A 13,523-nucleotide genomic window follows, 5' to 3' on the forward strand; every position below is an offset into this window, starting at 1 on the left:
CAAAATTGAGTTGCTCACATATTCTTATTAAATGACTACTTATTTACATTATGTGATGTTTTTTTGTGTAAGTTGTTTACATTTTAAGACTTTTTATTTAAAAAACTAAAACGGTTTATTTGCGAAGTTGAACTGTAGCTTGGCTCTATAAGGTTCTTTCAGCGAGCCAATCAGCATTTTTTTAATGCACACACGAGGACCAACCAGGATCAGCTTTCTTTGTCATTTCGCCGGACTGCTCCATTGACAGCGGGAAAGACCAGAAAGACAAAATCACACAAAATCAGAGTCGACTAAATCATTCCGCACCACACAAAACTGAGAAGAAACCATGAAACTGAAAAGATGTGTGTAAAAGTGATGATTTAGCAACATTTTTGGACATTAAGATGAAATGTTAAATTTAACATTGTTGAAAAAAGAAACGGTAATTAAAAAAGTCATATATTAAATATCAAATATTTTTATTTGTGTGTATATATAGTCAGTGAAACATTTTTCAGTGTTTATTAAACTCATTTGCACATTTTCTGTTTTCTTTTAAAGTCTTTAAATTTGATAGTAATCCTTGAAGGGCAAGTACTTAATTTAATTCATGGGGCAAATAATCCAATAAATATAATTTAATCATTCATATAAAGCATAACATTTAATTAATATTACCATATTAATTGGATAAAATTAACGTCTGCGCTGGACAAAATACTTAGCCCAGCCATGTATGATTAATTTAACCAAAGAAAAAATATTCATCTTAAAACATGAAATAAATGTTATAGAAAGCAAAAATTTAACTTTCTCAAACATCAACATATTGTTACAATATCAATATATATATATATATATATATATATATATATATATAAATATAAATATATATATATATATATATATATATATATATATATTTTTTTTTTTTTTTGATTGTATTTCTTGAAAATGAATGATGAATGATCTGCCAGATAGAACCTTATAAAAAAAAAGCGGAAAAAATTACTTTTCTGAATTAGAAGGTTCTAATTGCATTTACCATGTTTTTTCACTCGAATTTGCAAATGTAAGAGAACTTTGATAATTTACATTCATGCATACATACATGGAATGCAAAAAACTTTGAAGCTCAATATCTCAAAATTATTCAGAAAACAGATAGAATAGACAGATAAACAACTTGGACTGGAAACGAGATGAAATTACTAAGAAATAAAAGCTTTTTTTGTAGTGTAGCTATACATGACAACAGATGGAAAAATAAATGATAAAAAAAAAGCAAATGAATAAAAAAATGTGTCTTTAGAAGTAACTATACCACCGCTACTTTACTTCTGTCATTAACCCTTTCACTGGTGAGTTTTAAAAAAATGTGGCACAGTGGGTAGCACGTTCGCAGGTTCGAACCTCGGCTCAGTTGGCGTTTCTGTGTGGAGTTTGCATGTTCTCCATGCCTTCGCGTGGGTTTCCTCCGGGTGCTCCGGTTTCCCCCCACAGTCCAAAGACATGCGGTACAGGTGAATTGGGTAGGCTAAATTGTCCGTAGTGTATGAGTGTGTGTGTGAATGTGTCTGTGGATGTTTCCCAGAGATGGGTTGTGGCTGGAAGGGCATCTGCTGTGTAAAAACTTGCTGGATAAGTTGGCGGTTCATTCCGCTGTGGCGACCCCAGATTAATAAAGGGACTAAGCCTACAAGAAAATGAATAAATTAATGAATGTATCTGGCCCCAGGAGTGAGTTTTATTAGACAATCATTATTTTAGAGTGTTCACCCTTAATGTTTCGGCGGCGACACGTCATGTTTGTCACGTGACACACCACAGCCACAATAGCGATGTATGACAGATGTGTTTCTTTTATTATGCTTTTCCTTATTAATACAAAATATTCACACACTTGCTCATCATGTCATCAACTACCTGATATTTCAACTCACAAAAACATGTAAGTGAGTGTTTTCTGTTGTTTAAAAGACGTATAAATGATCTTGATTGTGATCTAAAATGTGAAATGGGCCTCGCCATGTTTAATTGTGGCCTTGCGCATGCCTCATTCATAAGAGCGGGACATGCAGGATTCAGCACGTAAATTCATCAAACAAGTGGCTGGCCAGCTGGGAGACGAAAAGATTGAACTTTATTGTTACGTGTATCTGATAGAAATAATACACATCTGCAAATTATATTTAAATTGATTATTAGTCTTCTATAGACTTTCTTGTGTTTTACAAACTCTAAATGTATGGTTTTACTAGTACCTGTGTGTATTCACATGTCTAAAACATAAAATAAGCATTGGGTGGTTAAAAACACTGCATAATTGTGATACGCCACAGCTCAGTTTGGATTTTTCACTTTATGCTTGTCAAGCTGGATGACAAGTAAACACCAACACCAGGGACATTATGTTCCTCAATTCAAAACGAAACAAAAGTAGGATTCTGTAATGATTTACCCTGCTGTTGCTCCCTTCCTCCTTATCAAAGACTCCAACATGTTTTTGTTTCAGATGCTGGATCATTGCCGTGGTGCTCCCGTCATCACGTTTTAATATTTGGCCGCCGTTAACACACTTTTTTTGTGTTTTTAATGTGAAATGCTCCACACCTTGGATTACTAGCGTCACACAGATATCGCTGCCTTCGCCATGTATCTTTTCTCCAACTTTACCTTAGATCATTTTTTCTGCTCTGTCTTGTCTATAAGGCGCTGAACTCTGCTGGCATCAGTGTGAGACAGAATGAGTGTGTTCACTCCACTCCGCGCTCAACTAAAATTCTTTTAATAGTCAAACGTCCCCGCGACACAATGAATCGCTTATGAAATTCATTGGCAACACTTTTAATAATCAATTTTAATCCATTTAATCGATTCGTTGTTGAAGCCCTAATCATATGTTCAATTTAAGCATTCATATCATACGTGTGACAAACTGTTGTGTCAGAATTGATTGTGCACTAATATCAGAAAAAGATTAGTAGTTTACAAATTATACTGAATTATTGTGCAATTTCTTGGTATTTTCTATGTAATGTAATGTACAGCTTGTCCTTGTACAGTAAAGGTTTATTGCATATAACAGAATGATAAAAACATACACTAAAACTTAGCATGATAGCACAAAAATATTCTCTAAATTATTATTATTATTAATATTATTATTATTATTATTAGTAGTAGTAGTAGTAGTATTTTTATTAACCTTTCAACACTATTAACCTTCTTAAAAAATAAAGTACTGTACCTTCTTAATTTTTGTGAGGTTGAATTAAGGGAAATAGTTTTTATGTGACATGACAAAAATATTCTAAATTTAGTCATTATGCCTTCCAATGCTCCTAATAATAAGTACAATTATTTCTGAAGTTTATGCATTGCGTAATACTATATGAATACTCTTTTTAATAATAATACATTTATATAATATATTTATATAAATGATAAATTATATAAATTTCCTCTACATAAAAACTTTAAAAGTGCTTATTTAATTAGTTATAGTTTTATTTTTTTTATACTGTAAGGGGATAATGAAGAAAAATAACTTTATTAGCTATTTAAAATAATTTATTTATGTAGTGATCATACTAAAATAAACGGGTAATAAATATTTTTCTGAGCTGATTATAATAAAAAAGATTAAAATAAAAAATACCACAAATTACTAAATACCTCAGCATAAATTCTGATTCTCATTGGCTATTGTCTTTTTCCTCTCATCTCAGAGTATTAGTTTTTAATTTAAGCTCTGGGTTCAATAAACCTCATAGGGCTTAGTGGCCATGTACGTGGACGGCACATTTTAGCTCTTATGTCTTATTTTTTTTTAATATTTTGTGTCATCCTGCAACTGTTTTGCAGCATATGAAACGTTCCAAACACTATTTTAACTGTCCAAAAATGTTGTTTTTACTGATAGTCAAAACATGTTCAAAAGTATGTGTGTATGTGTTATTAATGTATTAAAAAACAGTCAGGAAAAACTGCTGTGTTCAAGGCAGAAATAAAGAGTTTTTCACTTTATTACACAAAGGTGACTATTGTGTTTTATGGAAATTCGGACCACAAGGTCATATATATGGACATCATTATAAATCATTATAAAAGATTATACTTGGGTTTTATACTAATTGGGTTTTATACTAATAAGCCCAAATAGCAAATAGCAAAGAGAAAAAAAATGCATGTGGGGAAAAAACAAAACAAAACAAAACAAAACAAAACAAAAAACTTGGGCCTTAAGAGGCTTTAAGAGGTTAACAGAACCTACTGAAGCTGTTCTGACTAAACTGCGAAGACTCAGCAACACTTTCAAGTCATATGTGACAACTGTTAACTGTCCGTCTTTAACAGCACTTTGTGCTTCAATCTTTATAGTCACTAACTTTAATTTCCAGAAGTTATTGTCCGTTGGTGAGTAAATGAGCCCAAGCATTTGCCCAAAAATACCAAGGCATGTATTTTCATGTATTCTCCCCATCTGATTGGTCCGATTTGGATAAACAACCTATGTATGCAGCACACAAACGCTTGGCACATAAAATTAACTTAATAAAATACACTTATATTGCATATACTATCATTTTGATCATTTCAATATTATTCGCCCCCGAAGTAATTTTTTTTTCCGAATGTCTTCAGAACAAACTATCATTTTACAATGACTTGCCCAATTACCCTAACTTGCCTATTTAACCTAATTAACCTAGTTTACCCTTTAAATTGCGCTTCTAACATAAAAAGTATCTAGTAAAATATTATTTACTGCCATAATGGCAAATATAAAAGAGATCAGTTATTAGAAATGAGTTATTAAACCTATTATGATTAGAAATGTGTTGAAAAAATCTTCTCTCCATTAAACATAAATTAGGGAAAAATTATACTGGGAGGCTAATAATTCAGGAGGGCTAATAAGCCCCAATCCAAATTTCATTTTTGTACCCCTTTTGTACCCCTATTTTTGTGGCCCTTAAAGCCGAGTGTGAAGGGGAAGGGCTTAAAAATTTACCCCTAAGAAATGGGACAGCACTACAGCAACACACGTCATCATATGTCATGGCGATCTCTTGCTTCATATGAGATTAGACGATCGCGACTGATGTAGTTATTCCAGCTGCTTTATTTTAATTATATGTTAAACATGTATTGCATATACTGCGCATTTTCAGAGTGGCCATATTCATCTATGTAAAAACACAAAAAACAACGTTAACATTATAGCAGACACTGTAAAAAGCCCATTCCCAGCCACTAGACTTTTCTGACAGGGTATTCGAGTGTCATCGAGTGACTGAATTTTGTGGGACTGCTGTACAGGAGTTATTATTATGGATTATAGATAGCGAAATTTAACATATTTTATTTTAGCGTTTTTTTTTTTTAAGCATGATGGTAGAACACGAACTCGGTTATGAATGTATTAAAACATGTTTGTTTGTTGTAAAAATTCATAAAAATGACAACAAAATACTAGTTTGTGCATCTATTGACTTCCGGGTGCAGCTATACTGCCATTGTGACTGGTGTATTCTGGGAAAATTTCCTACCCCTTGGTTTCGAGTGTGGTCCTGAAAAATCTCTGTTCGATGGGGTATCTACCCCTTTCCCTAAGCCCTACGCCTTCAAGCTAAATGGAATTGGGACACCCCTATTCTTTAACTTAAAAGCTAAGGGCTGAGGGAAGGGCTATGGGTAGATTTGGGATTGGGCCTTAATGACTTCAACTGGACCTACAAGAAAGAACTACAGTTCAGTCATTACTTTTGTCTTTCTGCCTTGTTTTCTCAGAGTTTGCAGGAGGAGATGAACCACAACGGAAAGACGATGTTGAACATCAACCAGCTTTTGCAGCAGATCTTTGGGGAGGCCATTAGTTCCGCCTACCCTGACCTAGAGAACCCACCACTCTCGGTCACCCCCAGTCAGCAGGCTAAGTTTGGCGACTATCAGTGCAACAGTGCCATGGCCATGTCTCAGGTTAGTTTCATTTAAACCATGTCTTGTTTTTATTTTTTAAGTTAATAGAACTCTGGAACTTTCTTTTTATGTCTCTCCAGACTTCATATAGAAGAAAATTCAATAAAACATGCCACTATGTTCTATTTTGCCGAATTTTATTATTAAGTATAAGTATTCAAATGATTTAAATTTATCTTTTAAGATGATGAAAGCCAAAGGACTGAAAGTCAGCCCCAGAGAGATCGCAGAGAAGATCGTCCAAAACATTCCCAACAATGACTTAATTGAAAAAACTGAAATTGCTGGGCCAGGTATAGTTTCAGAACACTGTAATTCTTTTCCACTCCTGATTTTAAAGATTTATTGTACTAATGAAGTGTATATTGGATCGTAGGCTTTATCAACGTTCATCTCAAGCGGAACTTTGTCTCTAAACTTCTCTCAAATGTGCTCGTCAATGGAGTCCAGCCTCCGCCGCTTCAGAAGAAAAAGAAGGTACAAATTTCACTTTGGCTTGTATTGCAACATAGGGCTATAAACTATAAAGCCATGTGTTCTTTTTCTTTTGTTATCTTCATTTTTTTCAGGTCATTGTGGACTTCTCTTCACCTAATATTGCCAAAGAGATGCACGTCGGTCACCTGCGATCCACCATTATTGGAGACAGCATGTGTCGACTCTTTGAATTTCTGGGTTATGAAGTGCTAAGGTTAGTTTCGATAAGATGTGAAGCTCAACTGTGGGCTTATATTAAAGGTACATTTTGTAAGATTATTTCAGTAAAATATTGAAAAAATACAAAAAAAAGTATTATATATTCTAAATTTACATAATCCTAAATGTTTCAAAAAATGTTCACATCCAGAAAAATAAGCAATTCTAACATATCGTGTCCTGTGTGGCCTTGCTAATGACATTAAACACCCTCGACTAGTGGTTTTGTTGCATACAAGGTGTCCACAGGGTCAGGTATCTTAAATTTCAAATAGAAAATTTTAGGCTTTGAAAAGGCATATCCTTTCTGAAAAATGGTTTTGTGGGTCATTTTTAAAAACTATTTTAAATTAATTTAAACATAATTTTCCTAGATCCATGTAAAGCTACCCGGTCGCGCAAACACCCATGAGGTATGCAGTCGACATCAATCCATCTCAAAACTTTTTTCAAAACTTTGTTTATAACATTTATTTACCAGTGTGGTTTAATTATTTTTCTTACAATAACATTTGTTTAAAAGTTCTTTATGTAATGTGTCTATAGTCCATATATGGCCAGGACAGTGCATATATAAATTTTAATATATGTATATTTTTAAAGCTTGTCCATTTAGTGCAAGTTTAATTTAATTTATTTATAGAGCACATTTAAAAATAGTCTCAAGACTAAACAAGTAAAAAATATAATATAAAGACAGAATATAAAAACATAGAAATAAGACAAGAGAAACAACAAAAAAAAATGTAAAGATGTAGCAGTAGAAAGGACGATTCAAAAAATAAGCCAAGCTAAAAAGTTACGTTTTTAAGGAGTGAGTTAAAAAATAGATCATGATGGAGCCATTTTATTCTCAAGGGGCAAGGTGATCCATAACCGAGGACCCGCTACAGAAACGTCTCTGCCCCCTCTACGTTTCAGGAACTAAAAGAAAGTTTTGTTTACTTGATTGAAAAGTTCTCACGGTAATGTAAAAATGCAACAGCTCTGAGAGATAGGTTGGGGCTAGATTATGAAGGGATTTATATATTAGTAAAAGTACTTCAAAATCAATTCTGAATTGGACGTGCAGCCAATGGAGGCCTCTTAAAAGAGGGATAATGTGGTCCTATTTTCTGCTTTTACAGATAAATCTCGTCGCAACATTTTGTACCAACTGAAGGAGAGAAATTTGAGATTTTGAAATGCCACAGTAAAGTTAGCATTGCAGTAGTCTAACCGTAACGAAATAAAAGCGTGGACAGCCATCTCTAGTGTGGTGGGATTTAAGAAAAGTTTGACTTTAGCCAGCAAATGGAGTTGATAAAAACTGGAGCCAGTAACCAAACTAATTTGTCTGTCTAGTTTCAATGACTCATCAGGGATGACACTCAGATTGCGGATGCGGGGGGATCTGAAGGCAGTTAAGCAGCCCTGATCTAGGCATGAGGCCTGAACATTATCAGTAGAGTTGAAGACAGTCACCACTGTTTTATCATCATTTAATGTTAAAGAATTGTGGGACAGCCAGGTTTTAATCTTGTCAAAGCACCTTAGGTCATAAGGTACTAAGAGTGAGAAGGTCATTCCTCTTAATAGGTAAGTAAATCTGGGTGTCATCAGCATAGAAATGAAAAGACACCCCACAATTGAGATCAGCAAAAGAGAATGAGAAGTTACCTAATTTGACTGAAAAATTTCTATCAGATAGAAAAGACTTAAACCATTTAAAGCACTGTGCCTTTCAAGCCCTCATCTGACCAATCTGGACAGCAGAATAGAGTGGTCAACAGTATTAAATGTATCAAACAGTCTCTTTTAAACAAAAAAAAAGCCATGTTGGGAAAAAATGTGTATGAAAACTATGTCTATTTGCTTGCTGACACATTGACACCTTATTTTTGTGGCTAAGAAAAAAACTCAATTCAGTTTTTGTGATTGGGCAAGTAACAATCTTTTGCGCTTGCCCAACTGAAACATCAAGAAAAAATCCTTAGCGTTTAGCTTTATGTAAGTCTGAAATGTCATTTATAATGGTCTTTAAAACGTCCTAAAAGTTTTAAATTTGACTTGCAAGCATTGCAATCTTCCGTTTACAGGTGCTCAATGGCTCTGGTCTATGCTGGGTTTTAAAAAGGGCTGCATCTCACATTTTTGATATGCAAAGACTCGTGCTGTGTAAACGAGCCCTTCTCTGCTTTATATAACATATAATAATTTTTCAATATGTTAGCTAATCTAAAAAACAAACATGATTTCTGCAGGAGTTAAATAAAAGTTTTAAATAAAACTTTCTATTAGATGCTATACAATACCTGACAAAAGTCTTGTCATTGATCCCAGTTGTAAGAGCAACAAATAATAACCACTTCTAAGTTGGTCATTTGGAAGAGTTGCAGAAGGTCAGTTTTCCGATGAATCTTCTGTTGAACTGCATTCCAATCATTACAAATACTACAGAAGACCTATTGGAACCCGCATGGACCCAAGATACTCACAAAAGTTTGTCAACTTTGGTGAACCAAAAATCATGGTTTGAGGTTGCATTCAGTATGGAGGCATACGGGAGATCTGCTGAGTGGATGGAAACATCAACAGCCTGAGGTATCAAGACATTTGTGCGGTCCATTATATTACAAACCACAGGAGAGGGCAAATTCTTCAGCAGGATAGCGCTTTTTTTGTTTTTTTGTTTAATACTTCAGCCTCCACATCAAAGTTCCTGAAAGCAAAGAAGGTCAAGGTGCTCCAAGACTGGCTAGCCCAGTCACCAGACATAAATATTATTAAGCATGTCTAGGGTAAGATGAAGGAGGAGGCATTGAGGATGAATCTAAAAGGTTCTTGATGGAGTTCTGCTGGGAGTTTTGCAAGAAGGCTTTCTTTGCCATTCCAGATGACTTTATTAATAAGTGATTTGAGTCATTGCAGAGATGCATGGATACAGTCCTCTGAGCTCATGGGAATTAAACACAATACTGTACATTATTTCTGTTAAGTGACAATACTTTTGTCTAAGCAAAGTCAGACCTTACTGTCCTAATTATATTAAAATCATGGCATAACCGTATTTTATTTAGGTAGAATAAGTGTAATCTAGAGGCCTTTGTCTTTCACATGAGCCACCTCTGATACCAAATGATCAACTAGGAGTCAAGTTATTATTTGTTGTTCCTAAAACTTGGGTAGGCAACAAGACTTTTGTCAGGTAGTGTACAGTAATATATTTGTCTATATACAGTTCCGGAACTAATCTTACAAAATTATTTAAAATTACATTATAACAGTTTGTATATCCCAATAAATATATTATGCAAAAAATTAAATGAAGTTTTAATTCAATTTAATTCATCTTTATTTCTATAGCGCTTTTACAATGTATATTGTCTCAAAGCAGCTTCACATAAAAGATTATAGTAAATTGAAACCCTGTCAGTCTAGTTTTTAGAGTTTGAGTTCAGTGTAGTTCAGTGTGGTTTAATTTTCTTTGTTGAAAGTCTAAACAATGAAGAGTAAATCCATCGATGCGCAGCTCCACAAGTCCCAAACTATGCAAGCCAGTGGCGATAGTGGTGGGGAACAAACTTCACCAATTGGCGAAAGTAAAGGGAAAAAAAAAATCAGGAAACCAGGCTCAGTTGGGCACGACCATTTCTCCTCTGGCTAAATGTCTTGTGCAGAGCTGCAGTCTTGGCACCAGAGGCTGGAGAAAGCAGGACGTCCCTTGTGGAGAAGCTGCAGGTGGGAGAGGTCACCAGCTGGTGTACAGGCTGGCCCTTCAGGATTAATGCGAAGACTCATCTGTCACTGGGGTCTTACAGGAATCCGTCTCATGCTCTCCACTCCTCCATGACCACCACAGCAGCCTCTCAGAATGGGGCCTGGTCCAGGATTATGGAAACCTCTGGAATAATAAAAAAGACTAACATAAGTGCAGATGCCGTTCAACTTATGTCTTTTGGGAAGTGTTCTCGGCTCCGGTTGCCCCTAAATAATGCAGACTAACAATCCTTTAAAGGATTTGGATTTCATAAGCATTTGTGTTTTAATCATTGTGTTAATAAATCCGACAAATTAAGAGAACCATAATGTTGGGTGACAACTCTTTTTTTTTTTATAAAAAATGGTTAGAACAACTTCATTCGGATGTACCAAAATATATGGTCTACGTTCACAGAGAAATCGATAAAAATCTACATTTTCAAAGAGGATTTACTCATTTATATAAAAGGTTTTAAATGCAATTAACAATTTCTCCATGATTAAGAAACCTCTATTCTCAGCCAGAAAGTCAAACATATATTAACCACTTTGCTCTCTCTAAAGCAAAAATGCTATTCTTTTATTGCATGTCTTTTGGCTGGTAATCTGAATGTTCACTGAAGCTTAAGTGCACCTCTTTTGTCATTTCATCCTCTATCTGTCAGGTTGAACCATGTTGGAGACTGGGGGACACAGTTTGGGATGCTCATCGCTCATTTGCAAGACAAGTTCCCAAATTATCTCAGTGTGTCTCCACCTATTGGTGACCTTCAGGCTTTCTACAAAGTGAGTATCTGTTAAATTCAAAACAATTGTTTAACCTAAACTTGGTGGCACAGCTTTGTTGTTTTTTTGCAGGCTAAAATGATTTAAAAACAACTTGGTTTGCTTGCGACAGTGCTTGCCCATCTTTTTGACTGTCTTCTGATGATCTGTGCTTTAAATGTCAGCTTTAAATGTCAGTTGGAACGAACTACCAGTCTAATAAACAATAAACAAATAAATATAAATAAATTAAATATGAAAATATGAGGTGGTTGTTCCCTCTTATAGACATTTGAAGCTGACAAAATGTGCTACCCCTGTTTTTTTTTAGATGAAACATGACAGATTGAGCACAAATCATTAGTTTCTGAGAGTATTTTCATTCACATTGAAGCCTCTGTTTTCATATCGAAATCTCATTTAGAAGTTATGAACCAAACCTAAATGATTATATGCTGAATCACAATACAAGCAAAAATTTAATTAAAATTAAAAATCTCACATAAAAAAAAAATTAATTTAGAGAAACAACTATAGTCCCATGATGCATTGCAAACAATTGAATCAGAATGTAGACACCTATCCATCCATGTTTCCCCTACCATTACTATGGTAATACCATTACCATCTCTCCTGCCCACTGTTTCCACTACCAGTACCATCCTACCCACCCAGTGTTTACCCTATCAGTACCATCCCTCCTGCCCAGTGTTTTTCCTATCATTACCGCTTGTCTGTACCATTACCATCCCTCCTGCCCAGTGTTTTATCCCTCCCTACCATTACCATACCTCCGTAACATTACCATCTCTCATGCCCATTGTTTCCCCTAATATTACCATTCGTCCCTACCAGTACCTCCCTCCTTCCCAGTGTTTGTCCTACCATTACCATCCCTCCCTACCAGTACCTCCCTCCTGCCCAGTGTTTGTCCTACCATTACCATCCCTCCCTACCAGTACCTCCCTCCTGCCCAGTGTTTGTCCTACCATTACCATCCCTCCCTACCAGTACCTCCCTCCTGCCCAGTGTTTGTCCAACCATAACCATCCCTCCCTATCAGTACCTCCCTCCTGCCCAGTGTTTGTCCTACCATTACCATCCCTCCCTACCAGTACCTCCCTCCTGCCCAGTGTTTGTCCTACCATAACCATCCCTCCCTATCAGTACCTCCCTCCTGCACAGTGTTTGTCCTACCATAACCATTCCTCCCTACCAGTACCTCCCTCCTGCCCAGTGTTTGCCCTACCATTACCATCCCTCCCTATCAGTACCTCCCTCCTGCCCAGTGTTTGTCCTACCTTTACCATCCCTCCTGCCTAATGTTTACCCTACTATTACCACCCCTCCCTAACATTACCATACTTCCCTACCAGTACTTCTCTACTGCCCAGTGTTTGTCCTACCATTACCATCCCACCCTACGAGTACTGTCCCTCCTGCCCAGTCTTTCCCCTACCATTACTAACCCTCCCTACCAGTACGGTCCCACTTGCCCAGTGTTTACCCTATCAGTACCATCCCTTCTTCCCAGTGGTTTCCCTATCATTACCACTCGTCTTTACCATTACCATCTCTCCTGCCCTACCATTACATCCCTCCCTATCATTACCATCCCTCCCGCCAAATGTTTTCTCTACTATTACCATCCCTCTCTACCTTTACCATCCCTCCTGCCCAGTGTTTCCCCTACCATTACTATCCCTCCCTACCATTATCATCGCTCCCTACCAGTACCATCCCTCCTGCCCATTGTTTCGATTCCCTGCAAAAACTAAGGGCCCCCTAAACTCAAATTTCTTTTTTTTTTTTTTTTTAATAAAAAAAAAAAATGTTGTAAAAATTCACAAACATATACAGAAACTGCTAAAATCTGCTGTTCTTTGCAGGTCAGTGGAAAGACTGCACACAGTTCATTTGTTCTGACGCATTAGATATGCATTTTACATTTGCAAAGTACATCCAATGTGCATTATTTATTTTACTTTTCAAAGCTATTCAACACCTTTGTTCCTCTTGCCTTCATCAGGAGTCTAAGAAGAGGTTTGATGAGGATGAGGAGTTTAAGAAGAGGGCCTACAAATGTGTGGTTAAACTCCAAAGCAAAGAGGCAGACTTCATCAAAGCCTGGAACCTCATTTGTGATGTCTCCCGGAAAGGTACGTGTGAGACATATAAAGACATTCCGTTCTCGCAATATCACATTTTAAATAGACTAAAACCTGTACAGATTGCATGCACCCTTAGTTACTGTATTTTATTCCTGACAGCAGAGAGGATGGAATATTAGCTGAACCAACAATAAGTAATTTGTTGAGTAATTTGGCAGTAAGTAGTTTAGTGGACTGTAA

General features: G+C 35.9%; 1 protein-coding gene across 3 annotated transcripts in view; it reads left to right on the forward strand.

Annotated features, from left to right (window-relative positions):
• rars1 (arginyl-tRNA synthetase 1) overlaps positions 1–13,523 on the forward strand; it is a 51,469-nt gene that overhangs the window by 1,353 nt on the left and 36,593 nt on the right. For all 3 annotated transcript variants that reach the window (XM_087299330.1, NM_200048.1, XM_087299331.1), the window contains 6 exon segments: positions 5,782–5,970; positions 6,155–6,263; positions 6,347–6,447; positions 6,540–6,661; positions 11,073–11,193; positions 13,202–13,331. In XM_087299330.1, the coding sequence (XP_087155456.1) occupies positions 5,797–5,970; positions 6,155–6,263; positions 6,347–6,447; positions 6,540–6,661; positions 11,073–11,193; positions 13,202–13,331 (757 nt within the window). In that variant the 5' untranslated portion in view covers positions 5,782–5,796.

This window comes from Danio rerio, chromosome 21 (assembly GCF_052040795.2).
Source record: "Danio rerio strain M-AB ecotype USA chromosome 21, GRCz13ab, whole genome shotgun sequence".
Classification (NCBI taxonomy): domain Eukaryota; kingdom Metazoa; phylum Chordata; class Actinopteri; order Cypriniformes; family Danionidae; genus Danio; species Danio rerio.